Raw genomic sequence first — 27,898 nt, forward strand, 5'->3', positions numbered from 1 at the left:
GTGGTCCGAGTGAGTGGCAGGGTCGTGGGCTTGGCCGTGGAGGGGGAGGAAGGGGTCTCTGGGTGTGTTGGGGTGATGACGCTGTGGGTAGTGGGAGTCACCAAGGACGTGGTAGAGGGGGCAGCGTTCGTGGAGAGGGTGGTGTCGGGGCGTGGTGGGGTGGGCAAGGCAGTGGTCATCCGGACGGCAGTCCCCGTGGGGGGACCTGTCGTAGGGGCCGTGGTGGAAATAGCTGGCGTGGGCGCGGAGCGAGAGGGTAGTTGCCCGTGTGAGTTGCTTGACGTCGGTGTTTCTTGTGCCGTTGTGTGCTCGGTAGTGTAGCCGACGTTGCCCTCAGGGGATGTAGGTGTCTCCGTGTGCTGTGTCTCCCTGGTCACATGCGTGTTGGGGGTCCTTTGATGAGTGGTGGGCCCTGTGGAAACAGCGTGTGCCAATCATTTTTCTTGTGAGTAACCCCTCACTGAACCACCCATCTCGTCTGCTTTGTTGGGGAAATGTCCTCCCCCTCCATGGCTCCTTAGGGTCCCTGGTGGCGACTCCCAGCATTTTTGAGTGTCTTGTCTCTGCAGTCTCTTTTTGCCCCCCCCGTGTCTTTCCCTGTGTTTGTTACCCCTTTGTATCTTAGCCCCGCGAAGGGAGTACTGGGGAATTTCCTGTGACTGTTTGTGGCTCCTTTGCCCTCTCCAGTGTCAGGTGTTTGCTCTGCGTTTGGGTGGGCATTTCCCTGTCACATCCTGCTTCTGGCCTCCTGACGTGATTCTTCTGATGCTCTGGGAAGAACGGGGACACGTTGCCTGCTCCGAGGGTGTGGGGACTGTACTGCAGGTGTATTTGTGAATGTTGCCGTGTCCTCGGGTCTGTGGTCACTTGGGGCGGGGGTGGTTGTGATGGGTGGGTGTTGTGCTAATGCCGTGGAGAAGTTGAGCGGAGCGTAGTTAGTGCGGTGTGCTTGGGGTTGGGTTTTGGGGGAGTCCCCCTGCCTTTTGCACCAACTTGGCCCGTGGAGCCCCACACGGACTTGTACAGCTTTGGTCGGGTTCCAGGCATATGTGCTTCTGCCCCTTTTTGGGGACAGTCACGTGTGGTGTGCTTACTTGTTGGGGTTTCTGTGTACATTTCTGAAGTTTCTGGGGTCCGTGGTAATGCTGTGGTGTGCTCTGTGGACTGAGCCGTGGATTGTGCTGCTGAGCTGAGTGTGGATGCTGTGGTCCGCATCACTGTGGGTCCTGTGGCCGTGGACTTGAGTGTGGCCGTTGGGGCTGGTGCCGAAGTGGCCCGTGTGGTGATGGCAGAGATGGTTCGGGGTGACTCTGCAGGGAGCAGTGCTCAGAACATTCCTCCAGAGCCCTCTGCAACTTTCCCGCTGAATCTGAGCTCCCTGCCCCCACTGTACCCCATGGGAGGGGTGTGCCTTCCCCTAGCTGACCCCCTGGCCTCCTTGGCTGGCCCTGGCTTGAGTGGCCACAGTGATGTTTTCAGGGACCCATGCTTACTGGGCCACTGCCTCTCCGTCCACCCACCCTTGCTAACAGGGTGGATGTCTTGTTCCCCCATGGTTTCCGGGAAGCTGGAAGGGGTTCTGCTGTGTGGGGCGGGGTGGGCTCCCAGGGATCCTTGAGGTGGCCCGTCCTACGTGTTTTCTATCACGAGTATCAGGCAGCAAAGAATGGTCACGTTCTGTGACAGGTTATCCTCAGAAAAAGCCTTTCAGGGCGCCTGGGTGGCTCAGTTGGTTAAGCGACTGCCTTCGGCTCAGGTCATGATCCTGGAGTCCCGGGATCGAGTCCCGCATCAGGCTCCCTGCTCAGCGGGGAGTCTGCTGCTCCCTCTGACCCTCCTCCCTCTCATGCTCTCTGTCTCTCATTCTCTCTCTGTCTCTCAAGTAAATAAATAAAATCTTTAAAAAAAAAAAAAAAAAAGAAAAAGCCTTTCATGGAAACTGAGCTCCAGTCCCAAGGACAGGGGACTCTGCCTGCAAAGGAGGTCAACAGAACATTCTCTCGGGGGAAGTGTGGGCCCTGGCCCCCACCCCTCACCCTGAGCTCCCTGTCAGCCCCACTGTTGTTCATGGCTGCCCGGGGCGGGGGCTGCGGTGGGCCTGCTGGGGCAGGGTCTGTGTGCCCGCTCCCCTCTGACTGCCGAGCGGCCCCAGGGGCAGCCCAGGCTCAGTCCCCGCCCCAGCCCACACCCGCTTCTGGGGACCCAGGGACAGCAGTGTCGGTGGTCAGGGCCCTGGGCGCCCAGGCACCCGACAGACACAGCCTGGGCTGGCCAGGGGCTGTCCTGCCAAGCCGGGCTAGAGCTGGCGGTGGGCCTGCTTCACCTTGGCACCTAGTGTGTATAGTCACCTGTGGTGGGCCTCGGCGTGGTGGGCGGTGACACTGCAAGGAGAAGGGCAGTCAGGAGCGCTGCCCCCACCCAGCTGAGGACCCAGGGGGACGGAGCCGCCACAGAGGGGCCTGAGCCCCTGCTCCTGGTCCCCGTCCCCATCTCTTCCCCTGTCCCGTGCCACTGTAGGCAGCGATCCAGGCGAGCTGGTGCTGAATCCCCAGTGGCTTGCTGCTCTCTACCCACACACCCCAGCAGGATGGCAGGGTCAGGTCTGCCCTGGGGCTGCTGATGATTGGGAAGGGGAAGAGAGGGGAGGCTGGTGCTTTTCCTGTTTCTGCTGCCCTGGCCCCGGTTGCCTGGGTCCCTGGGAGTCTCTGCACCCGAGGGCACGCCCTGCGGGGGGTCTGCCAGGAGGCTGGCCACAGGTCTGTGTGGGGGCTGGCCACTCCAGCCAGAGGCTGGTGGGTGTGGGGTGTGGGGCCTGGGCGGCATGCGGAGCTTACCGCAAGGAACGCAGGTCCCCGTGCTGGGGTCGAAATACTCGTGCTGGGAGCAGTTGTAGCAGCCTGGAGAGGGGGTGGCACAGAGGGTGATGGGGAGGGCCCTCTCCCCTGTCTGTCCATGCCCAGTCCCCTGCCTCTGCCGGAAGCCTGGATGCAGGGCCCCCTCCCTCACATCCCCAGACTCTGACCCTGCCCTCCATCGCCCGTCTGCTGTCTGCGGGCCTCGCTCAGGCCACACTCTCTCCGCTGTACCTTCGGTGTTGGTGTCTGGGAAGCTCTGCGGGTGCTTGGGGCAGAGGCACGGCTGGTAGTGCCACCTGCAGTTGGCCTCCTGGCCATATTGGTGTGTGCCGTCCCCCTGAGCGTGGGTATTGTAGAAGTCACAGTAGACAGCTGGGAGAAGGGGCGTCTGTCAGGCTCTCAGCGCGCGGGTCAGGGGGCCCGAGCCTGCACCCGTGCCCGCCCCAGAGAGTGGGCCTGGGCGGGGCACTCACGGCAGAAGTCCGGGGTCCTCCAGTCCACGCACACGCCCTTGTCCAGGCAGGCCTTGGCATAGGCGGCCACCGCATCACACAGGCACTCACAGTCCCCGCCAGTGTCACAGCCACACGTGTCTTGCACACAAGCCTCGTAGTAGGGCAGGCGGTACACCTGTGGGAATGGGCCCTCAGTGCCTGCCCCGCGGCCCAGGCTGTGCTAGGAGCCGGGTCGCGGGCCCTGAGGGCGGGCCCACCTGGCTGTGGCAGGCGGTGAAGGTGGGGCTGTTGATGATGCTGCACTTGCGCTCTGCCCAGCTGCGGCGGAATGTGTTGAGGCTGCAGGGGTCCAGCGCGAGGCTGGTGTCCCCGCACAGCGGGCTGTCCTTCCACGAGTTCACAAATTCTAGCTCACTGGATGCCACGTAGTTGCTGCGTGTCTCAAAGTCGTCCTTCATGTTCCCATTGTAGTTGCCACACAAGCCACACAGCGCATCCTGCAGGGGGGCTCGTGTCAGGCCGGGCGCTGCCCCTGCCCCGCGGATGGCCCTGGGCCTTGGGGCAGCGCCAGTACCTGGGTGGTACGCGTAATCCTGATGAAGACAGTCATGTGCTTGTTCCAGACGAGGGTCATGTTGTACCTGTTGCCGATGGCGATGTCCAGCACCAGGTTCAGGGACCCGGTGTTGACCCGCAGACGCACATGGGGGTCCTCCCCGCGGACCGTGTAGTTCCTGTCCGCCAGCACGATGGACAGGCCCTGTGGGGTGGGGCTGTCACGCGGCTGCCTGTCTCCTGTCCTGGCAGCCGCTGAACATCTGCAGGCTCTGCATCCCCTGCCCAAGCTGTCTGAGGTAGGGAGGACCCCATCTGTTAAGGGAGCGTGTGGGCCTGTGCCTGCCCAGGGCTGGTTCTCTGCTGGGGGCCTGCCCTCTAGAAACTGCTGTTGGCAAAATGTTCCAGAACATGGTGGAAACTGCACCGAGGGCTGAGGGTCAGGCTTCTGGGAGAAGCCCTTCCCTTCGCGTAGCTGTCCAACGCCAGGAGACACTGCTGCCCGCCATGCAGACGGGGGGCCCGGGGGCACCAAGAGGCCAGGACGTGGGGGTCTGGGGGCTGAGGTGTGGAGAGGCCCCACCCAGCTCACTCACCCCCAGGAAGATCTTGATGGCCCGGGAGCAGGTGACGCCCGACTTCCCACACACAACGTTCTCCGTCAGGACCTTGAAGGTGGGCTGCGAGTTGTTGGCTCCGCAGCCATCCTGTGGGGATGCGGGCGCTGAGGAGGAGCCCACCTGCTGGCCCCTGGGGTCCCCACCCCCCATGGCCCAGAGCGGAGCCTTACCGTGGTCAGGATGTACCCACAGCTGCCGTCGAACGTGAAGCGCTGACCATCGAAGGTGACCACGTGGCCCTCCCCGTAGAGGGTGCAGGTGGATGAGCAGCGGGCACTCTGCCAGCACGCCCATTTCCCTCTGGAGCAGGTGCTGGGGAGGGAGGTGGGCCATTGTGGGGCTTCAGGGGGACCCGTGCCACACGTGTATTCCCACTGGACCCTGACCTTGGTGGAGTTGCTGGGGCACCCCAGGGACAGCCGCAGGCCACCGGGGGCTCTGGGCTCAGGCTGTGACTCACCATGTCTTACAGTCGGTGTGGAGCTCGGCGCCCCGGGGGTAGGAGACCCCCGCAAACTCGCATGGACATTCCTCGGGGGGTACGCACTGCCCGGCAGCGTTCTCGTAGAGCCCCTTGGCGCAGACACAGCCAGGCTCGCACTTGGTGGGTACCTGCAGGGAGAGGGTCAGTGGCCCCTGGGAGGGTGGCTTTGCCTACTGCTGCCGTTGCCCCGGGCCCTTCTGAGACCCCCGATGTTCCTCCCCGTCCGTTGCCTGTGTCCACCCCTGTTCCAGGCCTCTCAGCGAAGCCACCAGGCAGGTTCTGGTGCTTCTGTGCCCCTCCTGAGCTTGTGCCCCCTCCCCAGGCAGTGGGGGACCAGGCCCACAGTCCTCGGGGAGCCCCCCACACAGGCACCCCCACCCTCCAGCTGCCTGGTCACCAGAGCCACTGCTGAGCCTCTCAGCCCCCTTTGGGCACCAGCCACCCTCATCACGGGGTGACAGGGACAGATGGACTGCGTGGCCCTGCCCTCCCTGGGGATTTTGTGAAAACCCTCTCATGGTCCAGGGAGAGGCCCTGGGCGTGGCTCTCTGGTGGGGACTGCCCTCTGCGGAGTGCCCTTGCCCCTCGCTCGGCCCAAGCCTTACGCAAGGGGTGCCGGTGGCCAGCATCTGACATGTAGGGGCACAGGCTGCCCCAAATGTGTTCTCTGAAGACTCGCCACAGGCCTGGAAGGTCTTGGGGGCTGAGCAGGTTGCTGCAGGGAAGGGGGCAGAGCTGGGGTGAGGCGGGCTTGGAGGGACCACCACACCTGGCAGCCCAGGCCTGCCGGCCTCAGCACAGCTACGTACCCAGGAGCATCTGTGGGCGCCCCGGGCAGCTCAGCCTGCCGTTGATGCAGTAGCTGCAAGAGGTAGGCTGTGTGAGTGCACTGGTTCCGGGCTGGGGGCTGCAGGTTAGGGTGGGCCGGCCCCCCTGGGGAGCCCCGCGCTTACCAGATGACGCCGTTGACCATGGCGGACTGGTCAGCCAGGATGTACTTGTTGCTGTCCAGGAGGCAGGGGCACTGGGCCTTACGCACGCACTGGGCCTTGTGGTTGAGGTAGGTGCCCTCGGGGCAGTTGCAGCCGTCCACGGGCACGGCACTCAGATGGCACTCGGTGGCGCGGTCAGACAATGATAGGCACGTGCGGCCGCAGGCCCGGATGTCATAGCCGAATGTCTGGTTGCCCGTGCAGGGGGTGGCTGTGGGGGGACTGGGGTCAGGCCCTCAGGGGATGCTGGGTGCCCCTGCACCCCTCCCACCCCTGCCTGCGCCCGCCGGCACGCACTGCAATTGTCCACACTGCTCCTCCAGTCCCTCAGCAGGATGCCGTGTGTGGCACACATGCGGGCATAGTCACTCAGGGCGGCGCACACGTGTGGGAGGGTCTCCTCATAGTTGCAGGCCTGGTACACGCACCTCTGCGTGTGGACACGGCTTGTTAGCTGGGTGTCCAGCCCCCCCCAACCCCCAGGGCCCGCCCCCTGGGGTTCCTGCTGGCCCTGCCCACCTTGTAGAAGGGCCTGGGGTTCACCGTGGCGTGGCACCTCTGGAACACTGTGCTGTCCCTCACCAGCACTGAGCAATGGGTCTCTGCACACACCTCTGGGGGGACAGGGGAGGCATGGGTCTCTTGCTCACCTGGTCTGGGCCTTGTGCCCACCCACAGACCTCCCAGGGCCCGGCACTCACTGTTGAGCTGGCTCATGGAGCAGGGGTCTGTCTCGCGCTCCAACGAGGCCGGGCAGTTCCCTGTCCGCCAGGAGTCCACGAAGAGCGAGGCGGTGCCCTCCACGATGCCCGTGCTGGCCATGAAGTCATCTGTCGTGTCCCCATTGAAGGTGCCACAGAGACCTGCACCAGCCGGGCCGTGAGGGGGCCAGCCTGTGCTCCCGCCCTGCCCTGTGCTCTGAAGCCCCTCTCCTCCCGTCACCATGTCTGGGGCACTAAGCTGTCACCGGCCCCAGGAAGGCCAGGCTGGGGTCGTGAGTGCTGGATATGCAGGGCTCTGTTTGGGCCCTTTCTCTGCTGTGGCCACACTGGGCAGGGATGGGGCCATCAGGCCGGCTCTGGGCAGGGACAGGGAGGGGCTCACCTCTGGTCTGTCCTCTGAACTGGGGCCCGACAGTGACATACACCTGGAACACGGGCTCTAGCTGGATCACAAGCTCCAGGCCAAAGGTGGTGGTCATCTGGAGGTGGGTGGACGTCTGCCTGAAGACGGTGATGTTGCCTGGGGGGAGAGGGGGCTCAGGAGGCAGCCTGCTTGGGGACTCTGGCCCAGTGAGGACCTAGGTGCTGGGCAGGGGCTGAGGACGTACGAGTCTTGTATGGTAGCCACTTGGTGTTCCTGTTGTTGGTGAGGACCTCGTCCCGAGAAATCACGATTTTGTCCTAGAGGGAGGGTGGCCTGAGTCACAGGGGTGCCAGGAACAGGGGGAGGCCTCCCCTCCTGCAGGCCTGGCGGGACATAGCGGGATGGGTGCAGCGTCCGTGTGGCGGGGTGGCCTTACCTCTCTGGATATGTAGATGACAGCAGCTAGGGCCGTCTCCGAGTGAGAGTACCCAGACTTGTCGTACGAGGCCACGAGGGAGCCCCCATCGGGGAGCTGCGGGCTCTGGGAGGGGGGTGAGGCTTAGCCCAGGTGGCCGCGGGTGGTCCTTGTGATGCCCCCCCCCCATGGTGACCCCTTGGGGCGGGCCCCCTGGTAGTGGCATGTCCTACCTGGAGGAGGATGTAGGTGCAGGTGCCGTGGAAGCGGTAGGGCCGGGCGTCGAACGTGGTCACAAAGGAGCTGCCTTCTAGGGAGCAGCGCCGGGGGCAGGGCTGCTCTGTGCACGTCCAGTGGCCCATGGTGCAGTGGCTGCAGGTGGGAGGGCTTACCCAGACGGCACCCCCAGACGCTCTGGGCTAGCAACGCCGGCTGCTCCAGGCTGAGGCTGCCCCAGGACCCCTGTGCCCCCCCCTCATCCCCATCCCCTTGCAAGCTGCCCTGCACTTACCAGGTCTGGCAGGCGGCTGTCATGACCTCCCCAGGGGCATAGACCACCCCGTTGAGCATACAGGGGCACCGGGTGACGGGCATACAGGTGTGGTTTTTGGAGACGTCATCAAGAACCATCCCTGCGGGAGACAGGTTTCCTGGGCCCGTGGCTAGATGACCGCCCCCCCGCACTGGCAGCCCCCTGCGCCCACGTGCCCAGACCCACGTGCTGCTCCTGGTTGGATCAAAAACATCTTCCTAGCAATCTCTTGGACCCCAGCCACACTATCCCACTGCCCCCCCCCAACACAGGGTCTTGGGGGGGGGGCAAGCCCTTCCCTTCCCCAGCCACACCATCCCACTGCCCCCCCCCCAACACAGGGTCTGTGGGGGGGGCAAGCCCTTCCCTTCCCTGGGGCAAGACGGGTCTGGCTCTATTGTGTTGGAGTCAGGTAGGGGCCTACCCTCTGTCTCCGGGTGAGTTTCGAGGGGCCCCAGGGGAGCGGTTGCCCTCACCTTCGGGACAGAAGCAGCCAAAGGTGCAGAAGCTGGAACAGGTGTGCTGTGGGTTGGAGCAGGTCTTGATGCAGGCCTCGCCGCATTCCTGGTACACCTGGTTGGCCGGGCATGGGCCCACAGCTGCAGGCACGTGCAGCCTCTGTGACAGGGGCCGGGGTGCTCCAGCACCCCCGCCACCTGCCCTGCCCCGGCCAAGGACTCAGCCCCACCCCCCTTCCCCCAGTCCCCTTCCAGCTCACAGACAAGGCGGGGTCGGTGCCTGAGACATCGGTGCCTGGGGCCCTGGCCCTCCCTGCCGCTCTTCCCAGCACTCACAGCAGAGGCCAGGGCCCCGCCACTTTCTGACAGCCTGGCCCGCCATGCGGCACTGGCGCGAGTACTCGGACAGCGTGGCGCAGCTGCAGTTCCGCTGGCCTGGCAGGACGCACTCGGCCATGTCCGCCTGGCAGCTCAGCACGAATGGCTCTCTGGGCACGTTGCACTCGGGGGCCACCTGGGTCAGCAGCTCAGTGCAAGTCTGGGCCTGGGCAGAGGACCATGAGGGGTCATGGGGGTCAGGGCCACCTCCCACACCGGTCTCAGAAGCCTGGGGGCGTTGTTGGCCTAGGAGACCCTGTCAGACCTTGGGGGCCAGCCCCCGCCGTGTCTGAAGGGCTCCCAAGGCCCTTGGGGTCCCCGCCACCTCACGTACGTGCTCTGCCTGTGGGACCTGGGGGCTGGTGACGGGCACGTAGGTGCAGATCTCGCTGGGGTCATCCAGTGTCTGGAGGGCAGCGTACGTGTGCGGTTCCAGCAGTTTGCCTGGGGGTGTGGGGTGGGGTGGGGTGAGGTGAGCACCATGGGGGCCGGGCTGCAGGGGCTCTGGGCCCCAGCCCCCTCCTACCTTCCTCGCTCAGGAACTCGTCGGTCTGCTTGCCATTGAAGTCCCCACAGAGACCACACAGCTTGCCCATGTGCCGTTTCTCCACCAGCACCTGTGGGTGGGCAGGTGGGCACTGCCGTCAGGGCGCCCCAGGACCCTCGCCCACCAACAAAGCCCAGGCAAACTGCTGGATTTGGACCACCCAGCCCGCCACCGCTGCCAGCGTCCTCACCAGGAGGTGACTGCCCGGGCCCCACATGACCACCAGCTCCAGCTCTAGCTGCTTGGCCACCAGCTGCACGCTCTGGCCAAAGGGTGTGATCTGGAGCCCGTTGCTGGTGTAGGGTAGGCTGACGACCCTGCAGGAGCAGAGTGATCAGGGGCCGCCCCCTTGGCTCCCTAGCCTCCCACCCCAGCCATGTGGCCTACCCCACATCCTTCACGGAGATGACTGCCTTCTGCACGGTGACCACCGAGGCCCCCAGCTCCACAATGACCCGGGAGATGTTCCCGCTGGGCCCGCGCCGTAGCTGGACACTGAAGGTGGATGGTGCGTCCTTGCAGATGGCTGCAAAGATGTAGTTGCAGGTTCCCGGGAAGTCATACACATGGCCGTCGAAAGTGGAGAAGTGGCCGGCCCCCCATGTGGAGCACTGACCCTTGTCTGGAGCTGTGGAGATAGCGGGCAGAGTCTTGGGGCCCTGTGCCCATCCTGGTTGGTGGGGCAGGCATGGGGGGTCCTGACCCCATGAGCTGGGCCCCCGGGGAGCCCATGCTGGCCTCCCAAGTTCCAGGTGCTTTGGGGTTGGGCAGGAAAGAGCCCCTGCCCCCACAGTGCCAGCCCCAATGAGGGCTGGGTCTGCCTCCCACCCCAACCCCTGTCTTGGCTGGGGTCTGTAGGACCTGCACGGGGCCCCCAGCCCTCCTGGCAGCCCGGGCTTGTTTCCCTTCCGGGCGAGGGGCTGGCTAAGTCTTTCCGTAGCTGGATCCCTCTCATGGAAACCCCAGGCCACGGCCACTCTGTGGTAGGGCCGTGGCGCAGGGGCTCTGGGTGACTCTGGAGGATGGGAGGCTGCCTGTGGCCCTCACCTGCGGGTGGGGAGTCCTGCAGCCTCCAGAGGCCTGGGTGCACAGAGGAGGTTTCATTTAGACCTGTGTGGATGGGGATGGTGGTCAGTGATGGCACCGTCCGCCTTCCCCTGCGGTGGGCAGCGTGTCAGCCCGGAGTACGGTGCCGGCCGTCAGGCCTGGGCCTGGCTCTTCGTGCCCCTCTGACTAGCCCAGTTCAGCTGCTCATTCGGGCACTAGCTGGGCACGTCTGCACGGGATCCCTGCGCATGTGGAATGGCAGGGCGCAGGGCCTGAGGGCGAGGGGATGCCAGTCACCAATGCTGGATGGATGGAGCGGCCCCCGGGGCGGGGCGAGAGGTGTGCGGCCATCTGCTGGTCCTCTGGGCAGAGTGGGGGCAGGGGTCTCTGGGCCTGCAGCACCCGCTGGTCTGCCTGCCAGGCTCCCATCACTTGGTACCTGCTCATCCCCCACATGCTCCAGGCCCCTCTGGGGTTTGAAAAGGAGATCCCCCCGCCCCCGCAGGACAAACAGGCAGCCTTGACAGGCTGGGCTCCAGGCAGTGCTGGCTCCTGGGGGGGCTCCTGTGGGTCTGTGGTTCGTGTGGACTGCAAGGGTGCTTGTTGTAGGTGGGGGACCCTGCGCTGGGAGGGGCCTGGTGGGCTTTGAGCAGGAGGCGGTGGGAGACCTGGGGAAGGGTGTGCAGCCACCTGACAGCGCAGGGCTGGGGTTGGCCTGCAGCCGTCCTGGCGGCACCCTATACCCCGTGCTCCCAGGGGTGAGGTCTGAGGCTCCCTAGCGGGCTTCTCCCTCTACCAGGCTCTGAAAGTGGTTGCTTTCCTGCTTCCTTCTTCCCAGACAGTCCTCCCGGCCCTGCCATGGTCGGTGCTCCCACCCTCCAGACCCTGTGGGGCCCTCAATTCTGCTGTGGCTCCTGCCTGGCTCAGCAGCCCATGTGGCTCTCGGGGTCCTGACCCTGCCCACTCCCCCACTCTGCTTGGCAGTGTTCGTGGGTCTCGGGGTGATGCCAGGGAACAGGGACAGCAGTCCGGCAGCCCAGGGGTCCCCAGATGGCTGTGTTGCTCCTGTTCCAGTGGGCCAGTGACACTTGGTTCTGGGCCTCCTGCCTCCGCAGTGTCTACCACGTGGGTCCCTGTCTCTGCCCCTCCTCAGCTCACCACCCCCCCCCCCGACGCCTCCCGTTGCCCCCCATGCCCCCCCCCCCCCCCCCGCCCCTAGTGCGTCACTCCCCGTAGGTCACTCCCTGGTCCCCACTTGCTGGGACTACTCCACCACTCTTGTCATCCAGCCTCACGGAGCCCTGGTGTGTGGGCTGTCCTCTGCTGTCTGAACAGAGCCGGCGCTCAGGGGCCAGCCAAGGGACGGTGTGTACTTCCCACTGGGAATCTCAGAGCAAGCACTGATGCCTTGGTCCCCCCTGGGCCTGCAGGGCAGGTCGGTCCGCCACCTCCAGCCTTTCTCAGCCCCTGGACCGGACGGAGAGCCTCCGGAGCACACGCTGTTCCTTCTGCACACTTGGCCACCCTGCCTGCCCCTTCCCGTCTGGCTCCACCCCAGCCTGGCTCAGGGGCCTCTGTCCCTCACCTGCCTCAAGTTCCAGGCACCCCAAGCCTCCTGTGTCTGACCTTGTGCTTTTTGAGCCTCTGGTTCAAGAGGCCAGAGCCCACCTCTTTCTCCTACACCATTACCAAATCGGTGCCCCGAGGGTGCTGGCAGAAATGTGGCCAGACCCTGTCCCTCCCCCTCGGCAGCACTCCCACGGCTCAGCAGAGCTGTAGCCTCTCACCACCCTGTGTCCCACGTCGGCTGGCTTCCAGGTGCCTCCCTTCTTGCCCTGGTTCTGGGTCCAGGTCTCAGAGGGGATGGGCCCAGGCGGGGCAGAAGTCCTGAGCACTTAGAGCCACAGGCTTCATGGGAGGGAAGGGGTGGGAGGGCCCAGGGGAGACCTGCTAGGCTCAGGAGTTCATAGCCCACCCCCAGTGCTTGGGTCCAGGCTGTGGAGCGGGCTTGGGAGTCAAGGCTGGGAGGACTCTGGGGCCACCAAGGAGGGGGCAGTGGGCCAAGCATCACGGGGAGAGAAGAGACACGTCCTGCTGGGCTCTCGGGCAGATAGAGCAGATGCAGAGGGCTTGGTGCCTGCTGTCAGCAAGAAGGGGCTTCTCTCTGGGCCACCGTGGGACCCCTTGGGGCTGGCCCCTTCCCAGGCTTGGGGGCAGGGGCTGCCCTCAGCCTGTGGCATCATGGTGCCTGGAGTGGTTAGCAGAAGGGACCAGGGGGTTGGGGGTAAGGGGAGGACAGAGGGGGCCCCTGCTCCTTGGGCTTTGGTGGGCAAGACCGGTGGGCTCTGGGGTGGGGTGGTCCCTTCCGAGCCTCTGCAAAATGGTGGTGGTCCTGGGCCCTAACGTGTTCCCTTCGGCCCTCCTTCTTTAATCCGTATGGTAGTCACATGAGTGGGAGATGTTTCCTCCACTGTCATAGATGGGGAAATTGAGACCCAGAGCCCACGAGGCCCCTGCCCTGCTCCCTACACCCTACAGCCCTCCTAGGACCCAGGGCCCAGTGGTGAGAGCCCCCAGCACTGTCCTGCCCAGAGTGCCCATGTCCCACTGCACCCACTATCGTTGAGGAGACTGTATGTCCCTGAGGAACCCCTGCCGCATGCAGCCCAGCATCCTTCTTCCCTGGCCACTGTGCCCAGGGCCAGGGTGAGTGGCGGCCTGTGCACGGGCTGAGCTGGGCTCTGAGCCGGCTCCCTGACGGGGACCCGGGCCTTGGCCAGTGTGGGATGGCTACAGGGTGGGGAGGGGCCTCTCATCCATCAGTGTCCTCGTGGCCAGTTGATGAAGCGAGAAGGGACCCTCGGAGGGCTTCTGTCCGCCCCTACGGTGTGGCCAGTGGGCCCCCACTCACCAGTGCCGAGCAGGGCCCCCCCACAGGATAGAAGCAGCAGCAGCCAAGGCCCGAGCATGACAGTGGAGAAGAGAGGTCGCTGCTGGACCCGGCCCCTTCTGCCTCGGGACCTGTGTCAGCTCTGCCAGCCAGAGTGGCCAGCCCTGGACGCCTTATGTAGGGGCTGCAGGCCCTGCCCTGGCCACACCCACTGGGCACAGCAGTGGCCAAACAGGATCTTGGGCGCTGTTTTATCAGGACTTGGCCTTTGCAAAGCCCCTTGGTGGACAGTAGCCCCATTATCACTGGCCTCCGGGCAGGGACCGGCACAGGCCCTCCAGAGCCCTGCAGACATGACCTGCGTGTGCTCTGGGCTGAGATGGCTGGGGCCATCCTGGGGGCGGTTCTGGAGGAATCTGCAAGGGCACCATCAGCCACAGCTTGGGGCTGAGAGGCATTTGTCCTGGGCATGTGGGGGAGACGCCGGGCACCCCCTCTGCCCCTGTGGGGGGAGCCCAAAGTGCTAGGGGCGGAGGGGCAGCCCAAAGTGGTCATGCTGTACCCAGAAGGGCCCCCAGGACTGTTTTCTGACCCCCAGGGCTCCGAGCTGCTTGTAGGCGCAGGAGCGGGGGTGGAGTGGCCACGGGGGTCCTCTCTGGGAGGGCATCTCTGTGGAGGCTGTGTGCCAGCCTCAGGGTGCCAACCTCCCAGGTGGAGGAGCAGGGCCGTGTCCACCAGCCCCGGGAGAAGGACATGGCTCCGGGGGGGCAGCATCTCAGGAAGCAGGGAGTGGGGCGGGACATGTGCCAGTGTCATGGGGGGTCAGGGTGAGGCCCAGGATCAGGGCAAAGGTCGAGGTCATGGTCAAGGTGAGGTCAGGATGAGGGTCACGATTGGGGAAGGTCAGGGTCAGTGAGGTGTGAGTGTTTCGGATCCTGTAGGGTCCTCTAGCATTTGGGGAGCAGGTGTGGGTCTGGTGACTCTAGGGCGGGCTGGTCCCAAGTGGGAGCCTGTGTGGGAGCCTGGGGCCCTGGTCTGGGGGCTCCCCCTTTCCTGAGGTTCTGGTTCCACAGAGACTTGGGTTGCAGGAACCCCACCTGCCCCTGAGGACCCCCCTGGGGCTGGGGGGGGCTGCACCCTGCCTCATAGACCCCCTCCCAACCTAGAGCCCCAGCTATAGAAGGTAGTAGATGCTCTGTGTTTACCTAACGGAGAACTGCACGCAGTGGGCAGCTGGCCTCGCCATGTAGACGGCAGGTCCCCGGGCGTGCTAGGCACTCCTGTTCCCCCCTTCACTCAGAAGCAGAGGTGGATGGGGAGGGGCTGGTTCCCAGACGCTCTCCTGGGTGCTGTGCGCTGGAACCTCCCCAGCTGGGGTCACTGCAGCGAGGATCCTGTGCACCCAGGTTGGGGTTTCTGTCCGGGCTCTGCCATGGGGCCACTGCAGGGTTCTCCCTGACCTCGGAGAGCTCATGCTCTCACTGGGGGCTTGTGAAGCTCTGAATAATGGGTGGGGGCCAGGGTCCCACAGGGGCCAGAGGTGGGCCCTCCTTGAACCTCAGTCCTGGCCAGGGTGCTGGGTGGGTGGGGGCGCCCAGGCAGGGGGCAGCGGGGAGGTGATGCGTCAGGCCTCGGAACAAGCAGGGTGAGGAGAGAGGCCCAGGACCCTGCTGGAAAAATGTCCCAGGGCTGCCTGGGGTCCTCTCCCACCGACTAAAGCCACCTCCCGAGGTGGGCGGGTGAAGCTGTGCCCCTGGTGTCCCTGCGGCCAGGGCTGGGGGAGCCCCAGGCCTTGTTCTCCGCCCATACCCTTGCCGGGCCCCCAACTGCTTTGCTGGCCAGTGGTGTCCCACCCAGCCATAAGGCTGCCTGCTGCCCTCTCAGCAGACACCTGACCACAGGGCCTTGGCACGGGCTCCTCCTTGCCTCCCTGCAGACCGCCCCTCTTTCCACCTCTCCACTCAGCACCCTGCACACCGGGTGCTGTCCTGTCTCCCAGCAGTGCCTCGACCCCTCCATGTGCCCATGTGTCCCGGGGCCTGGAGGGCGCCAGTGCCTCAGGACAGGCCAGGGGGCAGGGACGGATGGACCCAAACCGTGGTCGTGTGCGCACTCCTGGGGAAGAGGCCAGGGCTTGTGGCAGATAAGGGGTCCCCATGTTGGGGTCCCCAGTGTCACCCCCAGCCGCTCGGGGGACTCCAGCATGGCCCCAGCAGGGGTTGGGTCACGGGGACAGCGACAGGGCTGTCCGCGCGGCCTGGAGTAGAGAGAAACCTGAGCACATGTGTACGTGTGCGCCTCTGAGTTTCCTGGAAACTGTTGCTGAGCATTCCAGCGCCTGTCACCTCCGGGCTGTTCACGCCGCGGGTGCAGTTAGCCGACGGCCCTCGGCCTTGCAGCCTTGCCCGCGCCCGGGCCCGGCTCCTTCCTGGTGAGGCGGGGGCTCCTGGGCGGTGGGCCCCGTGTCCCTCTCTATACGCAGGTTTGGCGGCAAACCAGGAGAATGCGTTTCTCTTCGCTGACCCAGGAGCCTTGCGTGTGCTGAGCAAACAGCAGGAGATAAGACTGTGTGTGTCGCCATTGTTCCTGGCCGTGTGGGCAACAAAGGCCCCTTCCGCTGGCTGGCCGTGGGAGGGGGAACCCGCGGGCCGGACAAATGGGGGATTGTCTGGCCTCAAGCCTGGCTCAGACCCCCCTGCCCTCGCCCCCCTGTCTGCATGGCCGGGCCGGGCTGGCCATGATGCAGGGAGCTCGGGCGGGCCCCGCCCCTGCCCCCGCCCCCGCCCCCAGCCCCAGTGTGTAGGCAACGGGGCCGGCCCACTGCTCCAGCTTCACAGCTCAGCTGGAAGGGTGGGTGCTGGCCCCAGCGGCCTTGACCTGACCTTCGCTTGGGACCGAGAGCCTGCATGAGGACGTTGGCCTTTACTGCTGGCAGGTGCTTCCAGAAAGCTCCTGACTGGGCTCGTCCCAGGCGGGAAGCCCCCAAGACCCTGGGTTTGCTGGACTCCCGTGTACAGAGGCACCAGAGTGCACACGGGTCGGCCCACCCCTCTGGGCCCCGCCTGTCAGGCGTGACCTCCTTGGGGAAGGGCCGGTAGGCCTTCACACCCTGAGGCTTGGCCCCACTAATCCCTGTCAGATCAAAGGACTAAAAACGGTGGCTTTGGGGTGCGTCAGGGAAAGATTTCAATACGGGAGCGGGCATTTGCCTTTGGGGCAGCTGTGCCCGGCCTGGCAAGCCGCCACTACCCGTCGGAGCCGTCGGGGAGGCTGAGAGGACTGCCTGCGCTGGTGCGTGCGGCCCGCGTGGCGTCCCACTGCCGGGTGCAGAGCGGACATTCTGGACCCCTGGCGTCAGGGGCAGGACCGAGGGGCTGGGGGCCTGGCCCAGCCCCTCCTGCGACTCCCCCTGAGGGTCAGGCCCAGCCCCTGGGTGCCCGCTGCTTGGGCAGATGGTGCAGACCAGGAGACCCTGGGCCTGGAGGGCCCCGCAGACGAGGACCTCAGGCCTGCCCTGAGAGCCACTGCCCACCCTGGCCCGGCCTTCTCCCCAAGATCCATGGGCAGCTGGGGTCCCAGCAGTCCGGCCACTGTCCGTCCCAGCAAGTGCCCCTCCTTCTCTCCTCGCCCAGGTGTTCTCGACACCGCGCCCCCCCCCCCCCCGCAGGCCTGTTATGCCTCCAGATTCCTCCCTCTCTCATCCCAGCCGCCCTTACCCGCCCTTCTCTCTGGCCTCCTGCCCCCTCCTGAGCTGGGTCCTGCTTCTCGCTGGCCCTTCCAGACCCCAGAGCTGCTGGGGGCAACACCAGAGCCAGTGAGCCAGCACCACAGGCGAGGGGCCCCAGGGCCACCCCTCCAGACCCTGCCCCTCCTCCCCAAGCCCCCTCTCCTGTGGTCCCGGGGCCACCCTGCTGTCCTCCCCACAACTGATGCTGCTCCGTTTGCACTTTTAACCTCTGCCCACCCCTTGGCCCAGCTCTTCCTGCCCCTGGGCCTGGATTTGCGGTGAGTGTCGCCCAGCCCTGGCCTCCTGCAGGGCAGCCCCAGCACTGACCAATGCCCACGGCCCCGTTGTGTGGCCATCAGGTTGGACAGATGTCGTGTCTGGGGCTGCAGGAGGGAGTCTTGGTGGCGCCTGGGCCTGGAGAGCAGGTCAGGGAGCCCCCAGCAGGGGAAGCTACAGCCCGAGCATCAGGCTGGTGGCCACAGGCCTGGTGGAACCGTGTTCCCAAACAGGATGGTGTGTTCACTGTGTGGCTTCTCCTGGTCTCCTGATGTTCTGTCCGTTTTCGGTGCCTGACCCCGTGCTGAGGCCTAGCGGGAGGAGCATGGCTGGCTCCAGGGCAGCTTGAGCCAAGGGGCCTGGGAGAGCAGGCCTGGGGCTGGACGCCCCGCAGGACAAGCCTGGCCAACCCTCCCCTTCCACTTGGGGGGGGCTCAGCTGAGGCAGCAGGGGGGGCACCCACACTGGGCCTCTTGATGCCTCCCACCTGGGGCCAGGGCTTCTCTGAGCCCCAGAGTACCTCTGGCCAGCACCCCTCCCCTCTGTTGGGGGGCTCTGTGCTGCTTTCCCCGGTTGGTCACTGGCTTATTCCCCCGAGCCCCCCGGGAGGCAGGATCCACTGTCCCCCTAGCTGTGGGCCAGCCGGGAGTGGCTACGGTGATGTGCCACCAGCCCGTTTGGCCCCCAGCGGCGCCCCTGCCTTGGCTGAGTGCTGCCCTGCCCCTCCGTGCTGGGGCCCTGATTGGAGCGGATGCTGAGTGAAAAGCAAACAGATAAGGTTGGTGAGGCAGGATTCGGGGTTTGAGCTCCCGTGGCAGGCAGGATGAGGAACACACCACAAGCCGGGCTGGGCGTTATCTGGGCTGTCTCTGTCTTCCGAGTGGGCCTGGCCACTCGGGTGGCCGGTGAGGGGCGTTTGCAGGGTGGGGAGACCCAGGCCGCCGTCCGTGGGACCCTGGGAGCAGGTGGCCAGGTGGTGGTGGCCCGTGGGGTCTCCCCCGGAGCCTGACGCTGGCGAAGGGGCACATGGGAGGTGAGCCCCTCAGGGGGTGGTCACTTGGGGGGATCCGGTTCTGGCTGCGTCCTGGACAGGGCAGCGCAGGGTGTGCTGAGAACCTTCCCGGCTGCAGCTGGGGCTTTCTTGCTGTGTGCTCACATGGGGACAGGAAGGACTCCGGCGCTCTTCTTACAGGGGCCCGAATCCCATCCTGGGGGCCCCACCCTCACGACCCCGAAGTCCCCACCTCCTAATTCCACTCCCTTTGGGTAAGAGCTTCAACATAGGAATTTGGCAGGGGGAGTCACAAACAGGTGGTTCCTAACAGGCAGTATGGGAGGTAATCAGCTTGGGGGGTCTGGCAGGACCCCCAGAAGCCTGAGCCAGTCACTCTGAACTGGGGAGGGCCCTGAGCAGCACAGGAAGGCTTCCTGGAGGAGGTGGGCTAAGTAAGAGCGGGGCGGCCAGACCCTCAAGGCTGGGAGCTGGGGCCAGGGTGGGGAGAGGCCCCGCCAGGCCTGGGAATGCCTGTAGCAGTGTGGGGCACTGGTGAGAGGGTGGGGGCCTGGCTCTAGAGCGAGAAATGGGGAAACTGAGGACCAAGAATTGGGCGAAGGGGAGGGGCCGTGCACAAAGGGGTGACAGCAATTCAGGCGCTGGCAGGCAGCAGGCGAGGGTGGGCAGGGCTGGGTCTGCGGGGTCCTGGGCAGGCTGGCGCTGGCCAGCTGTGGCCTCCAGATAGACAAGGAGGTGGCCAGGGCTCCCTCAGCTCACAGTGGCCGGTTCTCTGTGGCTGCTCAAGGGGAACACAGAACACGCCATATGGGACCGGGTGGGTTTCTGGGGCCACTCCCACCAGGGGCCGGCTCGGGGGAGCCCCAGGGCCTGGACCTGCTGCCCAGTGGCCATGATGTCATGCTGGCCCCCTGGGGGGGTTGCTAAGCAGGTGCCTGTGGCTGGGGGTTAGAGGAGCGGGCCGCTCCTGGGCTTGAGGGGCCCCAGCCCTATCCCCCGACCTGAGCACAGGCAGAGGTGACAAGGGCGGTGGGCCGACTCAGCCTCGGAGCCCGGTTCGGGGCATTGACACCAGCTGTACGCGGGCAGTGGCCTCTGGGGCCTCACCTTGCAGAGTTTCCGACGGGGCACGAGGTGCAGGAGGGGCCGAGAGGGCCCTGGCTGCTGGTGGCTGGAGGCGAGCCGGAGGACACAAGCCACTCGCGTGGGCCCCACTCCCGGCCCCACGGCAGAGGCCTGACGCCCCTACCCCTCCTCGCTCGTCACCTTTTCCAGGCTCAGAGCCGGGTCCCAGTGTGTCCCTGCATCCTCAGAGTTTGGGAATAATTTCTGAAAGCGTGGGGGGCAGAGGCCCAGGATGGAGTCTTTCTTCTCCTCCTCCCAGTGGGTAAAAGCAGGATTTTTTGGGGGGTGTTATTTTTGTTTTTGTTTGGCTTCTAGCAGCTCTATCAGGTGTAACTGATGCACAAAAATCTGCACATATTTGAAGAGTCCAGTTTAATGGGTTTCGACCCACACACATACCCCTGAAACCATCACCACCGTCGGGACAGCTGCCCCCAGAGGACCCCTCCTCTGCCCCCAGGGGCCTCGTGCGCCCTGGAGACCCATCCGCATTGCGGCACACAGACTGCCCTCGGTCACCGCAGACTTGTTTGCGTGTTCTAGACCTTCACGTAAGTGGAACCACGCCATATAGACTGATTTGTCTGGCAAACTTCATTCAGCGTTTTGAGTGACGTTGGGGATTCATCCATGTTGCTGCCCGATCAACGCTTTGTTCCGTCGCGTTGCCGAGCCGCGCGCCCTGGCAGGCCGTGCCCCTGGCTGCCCGTGCGCTCCCCCACGGCTAGGCCGGCCAGGATCCTGTGCGCACGGATCGGATCGCCGCGAGCGTGGGCTCCCCTTTCTCTGGGGAAGCTGCCCGGGCGTGGTGCGACTGGAGTGTATGGCTGGTGTCCGGCTGACTTTTTCGGGACCCGGCAAACTGTCCCCGCAGAGCGGCCGTGCCACTCTGCGTCCTCACGTCCTCTGCTCCCTCCAGCGCTGGGCGCGAGTGGCGGGACCGTCCTGACAGGCGTGTGGTGCCGTCCTGCACACATGTGCGTATCTACCAGCCTGTGTCTAGTGTCCGTTCAGACCTTTTGCGCATTTTAAAACCAGATGATTTGGTTGCGATTCCCTTTTGAGAGTTCTTGGTCTGTTCTGCATACAGGTCCTTTACCAGACACAGGGTTCGCAAAGACCTTTCTTCGAGTGTGTGGCGCATCCTTATGCGCTCTCTCTCTCTCTCTCTCTCTTTTTAAAAAGATTTATTTGAGAGAGGAAGAGAGCGCGAGTTGGGAGAAGGAGAGGGAGAGAGACTCGCGAGCCGACTCCGAGCTGAGCACAGAGCCTGACATGGGGCTCCATCCCACGACCGCAAGATCGTGACTTGAGCTGAAGCCAGGAGTGGACACGCCACCGACTGCCCTACCTGGGCACCCCGTGCCTTTGTGTTCCTGATCTTGACAATGTCCGATTTACCAGTTTTTCTCTGCTTCTTCAGGGCTATGGCCAGGAAATTGGACTTCATTCCCTGTGAAGTGATGTTATTCCTCCCTGGGGGTATTCCGTGCTCCGAAACCTACTTGGGTGTTCATGGCATCATGCGGCCTTTCTTCCAATGTGTTTGCATGCCTTTTTCTGTCTTACTTGGAACGACTCCCGTGCACCTTGCCGGTTGCCTTGTTCAGACGGCGGGCGGGGTGCTCGCCATTCCATGCCGGCGGAGACCCTGTGCCTTCCCACTGGGGTTTCGGGCCGTTGGCCTTAGTGCAACCGCTGCCTTAGGCGCTCTTGGTCCTGAGGTTTTGGTGGTCACCGTGGGGCGCAGGGTGTTTGTCTTCCCCATACCCCAGCCGCCCTCGGCAGGCACCGCCGCCCCGCAGGCAGCCTCCCTGCACACGCCCCACCCCGCGCCCTGCCCGCACCGCTCCGGGGTTGTTCACTGTCGCTTGAAGACCTCCGTCCGTGTGTGCGGACGTCACCAGGTCGGGCGTCGGCTCCCCGGGGCCCGGCGGCCGTGTCTGAGAGCCCCTGACTCCTGCCCTTGTTTTTGGAGCTATTCCCCCAGGATGGCAGCTGCTTTCTCGCGGCTCACTTGCGTGGTTTCTGGCAAAGTCGTCGGCCGCTGTGTCGTGCGTGTTCATCCTCAGACAACCCGTCCCCGCCCTGGCTTCTGTGCGGAATTTCCTTTTCTCCCTGCGTTCGAGCGACGGGACGATTCGTTGGGGCTTGGTCTCCTTCACGTGTCCTGTGCCCAGGGCTTCTGGCGTCCACAGACCCGGAGCGAAGCCTGTCCGCCGCTCCTGCAGCGTGTTGGCGGCCTGCCCCGTGCTCGCGGGCTCCTTCACGTGTGTCCTGGCCTCCCGGCGGAGTGGCCGGTGTCCTCGGCGGCCCCACCTGCCACTCATGCCCCGCACGCCGTCTCTGCAGCGGTAGTTTCTGTACTTTCTCACACCTTCCGTGTCCCTGCGCAGCACGGCCCATCCTTACGGCGCCTTTTTGTGCAGTGACAGTGACCGGGCCGACCCCCGGCGTGTTAACCCCTCCTCCTGCACGGCCACTGCCGCCATGCTGGCCTCCAGTGACTGACTTTTCTCCTGATCGCGGGTCGAACTGTCTGGCTCCTTTCCTGCCTGCCGCCCTCTGGCTGGATGTCTGAGGGGCCGGCGCCCATCTCGCCCTGTGGTGCCGTGGGTTTTTGTCTTCCTACAGATCTTGGGCTTGGAAGCAGGTTGGTCCTCTTGGGTCTTTCTTCTGGGACTGTGAGACGGGATTGGAGTAGCTCAGCCCCAGCGGGACCCGGCAGAGCGCTCCACCCGCTGTGCCGCCATCCTGAGGTTTTCCGGCGTCGCCGGGGGGCAGGCGCCCCCCCCACCTGCTGCCCCCCACCCCTGTGCGGCCCTTTCCTCACCGCAGGCCCTGCCCAGTGGGACGGAGGGACTTCCTGCTGTCCCCGGGCCCCGCCCTCCCTGACCCCGCGTCTGTTCTCAGCTTCGGGGTGGCAGCCAAGCTCCTCCGGGTCCCCTCCCTGCATCTCTCCTCTCCTGGGACGGAGGTGGGAGTCCTTGATGAGACGGAATTTAAATAACAAAAAATTGTACCGTGGTACACACTCAGTAAAATGTGGAAAAATGCAGAAAAGTCTCGAGAAGATAAACACATGAACCTTGTCCGAGGGTCGTGTTACTGCCCTGGGGTGGCCCTGGCACCAGCCCTGCCCGCCCGCTGGGCTCCGGGGGCAGGATCCAGGTGTGGGCAGGGCTGCTTCCTACTGCGGCGTCCCTCCCCCAGCTGCTGGTGGTCCTGGCTTCTGGGGGCTTCTGGCTTCTAGCCGCACCCCTCACCTGCTCCCCCTGCCTCTCCCTGCGAGCCAGTCCGACTCGTTTCCCCTTTTCGTAAGGACACAGTCACATGGGATGAGGGGCCCACCCTAATGACCTCACCTGCAAGGACCCTATCTATTCCCAAATCGGGTCCCATTCTGAGGTCCTGGGGGTCAGAACTTCCTCGTAGGAATTTGGGGGGCACGACTCAACACCAGACATACATTTCTGTGCTTAGTATCTCCTCATGGGGCACGGCGGGAATTCCTCTGCTCTTTGGAGACTCTGTTTTGGGGGCTATGTGGTGCGTCTTTTTCATCTTTCGGGGAGTGGGTGGGACGGGCCTCTGTGCTCGTCCTCCGTGTGGGCTGTTGTCACAGAAGGAGAAGCCCACTTCTGGAGGCGCTGTGGGCTGTTGCTGGTGGACCTGCAGGCCCCTGCCTTGCCCGGGAGGGGTCTGTGCCGTGGACAGCCCTGAGCCACACCTCTCTCCCTCAGGCCTCTCGAGCCTGCTGCTCGCAGGCAGCCCTCCCACGGGACCACCCAGGGTATGAGTCCCTCTCCCCCCACCTCCTCCTGAGATGAATGTGGGACCCCCAGCCCTCGGGCCCCCGTGGCCTCACCGGGGCCCTCACAGCCTGCAGGACAAGGGTGGCCATGACCACTAACCACGGCAGACTGCACTCTCCGCCCTGTGCTGGGCTCTGCTCCCCGAGTGTCTGAGGCTGGTGTCCTCCGGCACCCCCTGAGCCCCACCCCCGGCGGCCGACCCCATGCCGCGTGCACAGGCAGGCCCCCACCAGCTGTTCCTTGAGAGCTTTCTGTTGACTTTCCCACCTGGCCAGATCTGTAATCTGCTGGTCAAAGGCCACATCCGCTTCCTTGAGGCCTGTGCACATGGCCACAGGCGGATGCCCCACCCCTGCTCCAGCCGGGCTATGTCCCGGACCCTGGCCCCCGGCCCTGCTCTGGGTCCTGCTTCGTGGGGCCTCAGCCCCTCCTGGGGGTGGCCACCACTGGCCGGCTGCCCTCCCTGGCCACGGCTGCTCCTTCTTCAGGGAGATGGGGACGTCGGAAGCTCTCCCCGTGTGCCTCCCCCAGCCTGCGGACACCGGACGGGCCCTCCTCGGAAGGGGGAGGGAGGTACACACTCGAGCTGCTCATCTGCGTTGCCTTTGTGGTGACTCCAGGCAGCGTCCCATTTCCTCCCACCCTCAGAGCTGGGTGGTAATTCTGGGCACGCCCCAAGCTTCACGGGCCTTAGGACTTAGTGGTCATGCGTCCCCTGCCCCAGGGGCCCGCTGCCAGGATGGGCCCCTCTGTCTTCATCCTGGCTCCTGGCTTCCCTACGAGGGGCCCTGACCATCCCCTGGGGGGGGCCTGCGCTGAGACCTGGGGCCTCTGGGTGGGGCTTGGGCCCCCCTCTTGAGGAGGGACACAGACTGGCGCTTCGGGCTGCTTATCAGGCTGAATCTCAGCAATTTCCTTGAGCCTCGCTCACTATGGCCGACCTGCCCAGGGCTCAGAGGTGGGTGGCCCTCCCTGTGCTCAAGTGACCATCACTGTGCATTTAGCAGAGGGAAAGATGGCCACTGTCCCAGGGACAGACCAGGCACAGAAAGGTGACATACCCACCCCGCATGCAGGTGGCAGACCTGCCTGTCCCCGTGGCTGTGCGGGTGCCGGGCCTGCAGGTGGCTGGAGCCGTGGAAGACGCTCCCCAGGGCCCACAGTGCACAAAGACAGAGGGAGTCAGGTCACAGAGGGATGTCCTCTGACCCGGGCTCCAGCGGCCGTGAGGCTGCTCACACTCATGTATCCAAGTGCTCGTGCACTCTGGCCTCGGTGTGCACACACTCAGTATTCACACGCATGTGGGGCCCCCATGCCTGCTCGCTCACATGGTCTCTCTCTCACACACGCACACACACACACACACACACACAGCCCCCTCCCCCCACAGTGCGGGAGCTGGGTGCCACCTGCTGGTGAATGTCAGCACCCTAGTGTGCCACCCTCCTCCAGAACCTTCCATGGGTGGCCATACTGGCTGGGCCTGGGTCTGGGATCTGGCTGGAGCCAGCTCGGCTCAGGTGGGGGCCGTGGCTGCAGCACTGCCCAGGACGTACCTGGGAGGGGCGGACAGGGGGCTAGGTCCCTGCACGTCAGGCTGTCGGAGCCCCCAAAGCCCAGAGCACAACCCAGGTGGACAGACAGCGAGGTGCACTGGGAGGGCAGGGGAGCACCGGATCCCGGGACCCTCTGGGCCTGGCAGGGCCTGGGTGTGGCTCCGGGGGGCGGAGGCCCATGGCTGCACCTGACCTGAGGGGCTCGAAGCCCTCTCCTCCTGCGAAATGTTCAAGGCTCCAGACACAGGACAGCCGCTTCCCACCCCTGCTGCCCATGAGGACCCCAGTGACTTGCACACCCCTGGCCTGGGAGGTACGAGCAGTTTCCTGAAGGTCAAAGGGAAGGTCACCTAGCCTCCAGCCCCCTGGGGACAGGGGTCCCCAAGGACTCAGGGGTGGGGTCTTTCCCAGCATCTTTCTGCAAAGTTGGGCAGCATCCGGCCCCCTTGACACACCTTCCCCATCACCATCCCAAACCAGTTCTGCTTTCCCTTCACCTCCAGAGGCTGTCCCTCCCCCTCTCCCTGGGGCCTTACCCCCCACCCCCAGATCTGATCATGCCCCTTGGAAAATGTCCACAAGCTTTGGTGCCCCCCAGGCCCACCGTCCTGTGCCCCCCACGAGAGAGCGCATGGGGGGCTGCCCTGCATTCCTGCTGGGACCCCACAGGCCGGACCCTTGGGGATCTGGGTTTCTGCAGAATGAGGTGTGGCCTGGTGCCTGGCTTGGGACTCTGCCTTGTTCACTGAGCACCTGGCAAGTCTGGGGGGATGGCTCAGCTGGGGGTGACACTGGGGGGCGGCACTTGCGGGGTGTAGCTGGTCTCTGCCTCCCCAGCCAGCCCTCCTGGCTTCTTGGGGGCTCTAGGTCACTACACACAGGCCCCAAATTCTGAGGTGCTGCCTGCTACCCCCAAAGCACCCTAGTGGTCAGTCTCTGTGCTGTCAGAGCCTAGGGCAAGGTCAGTGGTCTTGGTGGGCCCGTCAGCCCAATGTGGTGGGCCCCTGACCCCAGGCCGTGGAGCCTGCTCCCCCCGGCCACCCCCAGCCCCAGGGAGAAGACTCTCCCCACAAGGCTTCTCAGGACGGGGACCCTCCCCGCCCTGTGCCTCGACTTAGAACACTGGCAGCAGACCCTGCCCGGTCTTGGGAGACGTCCTGGTGGCCTGGCCAGCTCTGCCCCTGCTGGGGTCACGGCCACATCAGGGATGGGGGTGACATTAGGTCATGCCCATCAGGAGCCGGCCCGTGCTGGCCCCCTCAGGCCCAGTCATCTTGGTGGTCACTGTGGTTGGGGCTGCTGCTGGGGGCAGAGGCTGAAGACTGTGTCTGGCCCGAGGCCCCCAAACTCCCAGCCAGCCAGCCAAGCACCCGTTTCCCAGGTGGCCCCTCTGGGGCCCCCAAAGCCACTGCCTGTTTCCTCATGGGCAGGCCCCTCCACAGCGGCCCCCATAGGGTGATGTGACCCCCGCCCACTGCCAGGTCCTTAGCAGCCCAGCCTATGGGGGCCTGCACCTCCTAGGACCCTGCTGTCCCCTGGCAGCTTGCCCTCCTGCCCCCCAAGACCTCTCGCTGACCACAGGGCAGAGATGGGGATAGGAAGTGGCAACCCACACAGGGGCACAGGAACCGTCCTCCGCCATCAACAACTGTGAGCTTTTATTGAGCACCAGCTGTATGCAGAGCCTGCCGAGGGTGGAAGGCCCCAGAGCAAACAGCAGGCTGGCCCTGAAGAGGCCAGTGAGGGTCTGTGGCTCCAGACACCCCAGAAGCAGGCGCCCCCAACCCTGGATGCCTGGGCCGCACTCCTCTCCTGCCCCCTTCCAGCTATACCCCAGCTGTTCAGTGTCCTCCTAGGGTGCCCGGTCGAGCTGCTGTGGGGGTGGGGGCTGAGTGAGTGTGGCCACTGCCCCAGCCCGCGCTGGACTTGGGGGAAATGACCCTAGGGACCTTACCTGTGTCTGGAGAGATGAGTCCCAGCAGAGGGCAGCCTGGCCGCTCCCCCGGCTCTGCCTCTCAGGGCCCCCCTGGGGCTGGGCAGGGCCATGCGGGGCCACCTGGGCCCTCAGAGAAGGAAGTGGTGGGCTAGGTGTGGCCAGTGTCCCCCCACCTGGAGGACAGATGCAGGGCCAGGGAAGGCCCTCCCAGGGCACTGTGTCCTGCCCTGTCTGGTGGCTGACACGGTGCTCTTGATGTGGTCCCGGGTCCCTGACCCTCACTCCCCTCCCTCATGCCGCACCCAGCCCAGCTCTGCCCTACTTTCTCCCCAACGCCCAGACCAAACCCTGTGCCCACAGACCCAGCCCTGTGCCCCAGCCTAACCTCTCTCCACACAGCCCCCTGACCCCTCTGGGCTGACCCCCCAGTTTTCCTGGCCCTCGTCCCAGCTGGCTGGATCCACGGGAGCTCAGGGGAGGCAGGTGGGTCCCCCCGAGGCTGCACCCCCAGCGTTAGTGTCAGACACGCAGGCTCTGAGCCCCAGCCTCTCTGGCCACATCAGGGATGCCCACAGCAAGTTCACCCTGGGCCAGAGGGCGGCCTGGACTCAGGGAGGTTTGCGCTGAGTGGGGGCTGGGACGCTTCGTCCTTGTCTACTACCCATGACACTGCCCGGTTCTGGAACCTGGACAAGGGGACAGTTGCCCATTTCCTCCGTGTCTGGGGCATGAGAAGCTCCTCTGGAGCCTCCTGGCTCCGGAGATCCCTGCTCCTTGCAGCGGAGGCTGGTTCCCGGAAGATGCAAGGAGGAAGAAGGGCGTTGGCGCTGGACCCGTGCCCACAACAGGACCTGGCCATAAACTGGGACAAGGTGGGGCCGTGGTGTGGACACCGGACCCTGGCGAGCTCTCTCCGCAGCCTGGCCCCCAGTGTCAGCTCTCTTCCTGGCCACTGGCACCTTGTTTGCCCTTGAAGGAGCGTGCCTGCCTGAGCCCTGGCAGGCTCTCCGCTGGGGCCCTGGGAGGCGGGCCGGTGGGAGGCCAGGCCCTCCCTGACCCCTGGCCCCGGGGGCTGCAGACACGGAGCCCACCTCTCCCAACAGCGGGGCATAGGCCTGCAGAGGCCACTGGTGA

The 27,898-nt window shown here is 65.0% G+C and overlaps 1 protein-coding gene across 1 annotated transcript in view; it reads right to left on the bottom strand.

The window, feature by feature from the left end:
- MUC6 (mucin 6, oligomeric mucus/gel-forming) overlaps positions 1–21,092 on the bottom strand; it is a 30,749-nt gene extending 9,657 nt beyond the window's left edge. Inside the window, exons 1-34 of the mRNA XM_073889812.1 lie at positions 21,044–21,092; positions 20,206–20,375; positions 19,437–19,500; positions 18,154–18,328; positions 16,564–16,754; positions 16,197–16,446; positions 10,425–10,534; positions 9,765–10,005; positions 9,568–9,694; positions 9,357–9,447; positions 9,165–9,274; positions 8,789–8,996; positions 8,471–8,593; positions 7,974–8,094; positions 7,696–7,834; positions 7,484–7,588; positions 7,292–7,364; positions 7,066–7,203; positions 6,663–6,824; positions 6,481–6,575; positions 6,259–6,391; positions 5,923–6,172; positions 5,779–5,831; positions 5,575–5,684; positions 4,946–5,097; positions 4,656–4,797; positions 4,462–4,572; positions 3,885–4,070; positions 3,568–3,807; positions 3,329–3,485; positions 3,087–3,227; positions 2,835–2,897; positions 2,349–2,381; positions 102–232 (exon numbers count right to left, since the gene is read on the bottom strand). Coding sequence (XP_073745913.1) covers positions 102–232; positions 2,349–2,381; positions 2,835–2,897; positions 3,087–3,227; positions 3,329–3,485; positions 3,568–3,807; positions 3,885–4,070; positions 4,462–4,572; positions 4,656–4,797; positions 4,946–5,097; positions 5,575–5,684; positions 5,779–5,831; positions 5,923–6,172; positions 6,259–6,391; positions 6,481–6,575; positions 6,663–6,824; positions 7,066–7,203; positions 7,292–7,364; positions 7,484–7,588; positions 7,696–7,834; positions 7,974–8,094; positions 8,471–8,593; positions 8,789–8,996; positions 9,165–9,274; positions 9,357–9,447; positions 9,568–9,694; positions 9,765–10,005; positions 10,425–10,534; positions 16,197–16,446; positions 16,564–16,754; positions 18,154–18,328; positions 19,437–19,500; positions 20,206–20,375; positions 21,044–21,092 — 4,644 coding nt within the window. The remainder of the gene's footprint in view (positions 1–101; positions 233–2,348; positions 2,382–2,834; positions 2,898–3,086; positions 3,228–3,328; positions 3,486–3,567; positions 3,808–3,884; positions 4,071–4,461; positions 4,573–4,655; positions 4,798–4,945; positions 5,098–5,574; positions 5,685–5,778; positions 5,832–5,922; positions 6,173–6,258; positions 6,392–6,480; positions 6,576–6,662; positions 6,825–7,065; positions 7,204–7,291; positions 7,365–7,483; positions 7,589–7,695; positions 7,835–7,973; positions 8,095–8,470; positions 8,594–8,788; positions 8,997–9,164; positions 9,275–9,356; positions 9,448–9,567; positions 9,695–9,764; positions 10,006–10,424; positions 10,535–16,196; positions 16,447–16,563; positions 16,755–18,153; positions 18,329–19,436; positions 19,501–20,205; positions 20,376–21,043) is intronic.
- Positions 21,093–27,898: the final 6,806 nt, after the last annotated feature.

This window comes from Callorhinus ursinus, unplaced genomic scaffold (assembly GCF_003265705.2).
Source record: "Callorhinus ursinus isolate GAN/ISIS: 27379988/994484 unplaced genomic scaffold, GSC_fseal_2.0 scaffold118, whole genome shotgun sequence".
In the NCBI taxonomy this organism is placed as follows: domain Eukaryota; kingdom Metazoa; phylum Chordata; class Mammalia; order Carnivora; family Otariidae; genus Callorhinus; species Callorhinus ursinus.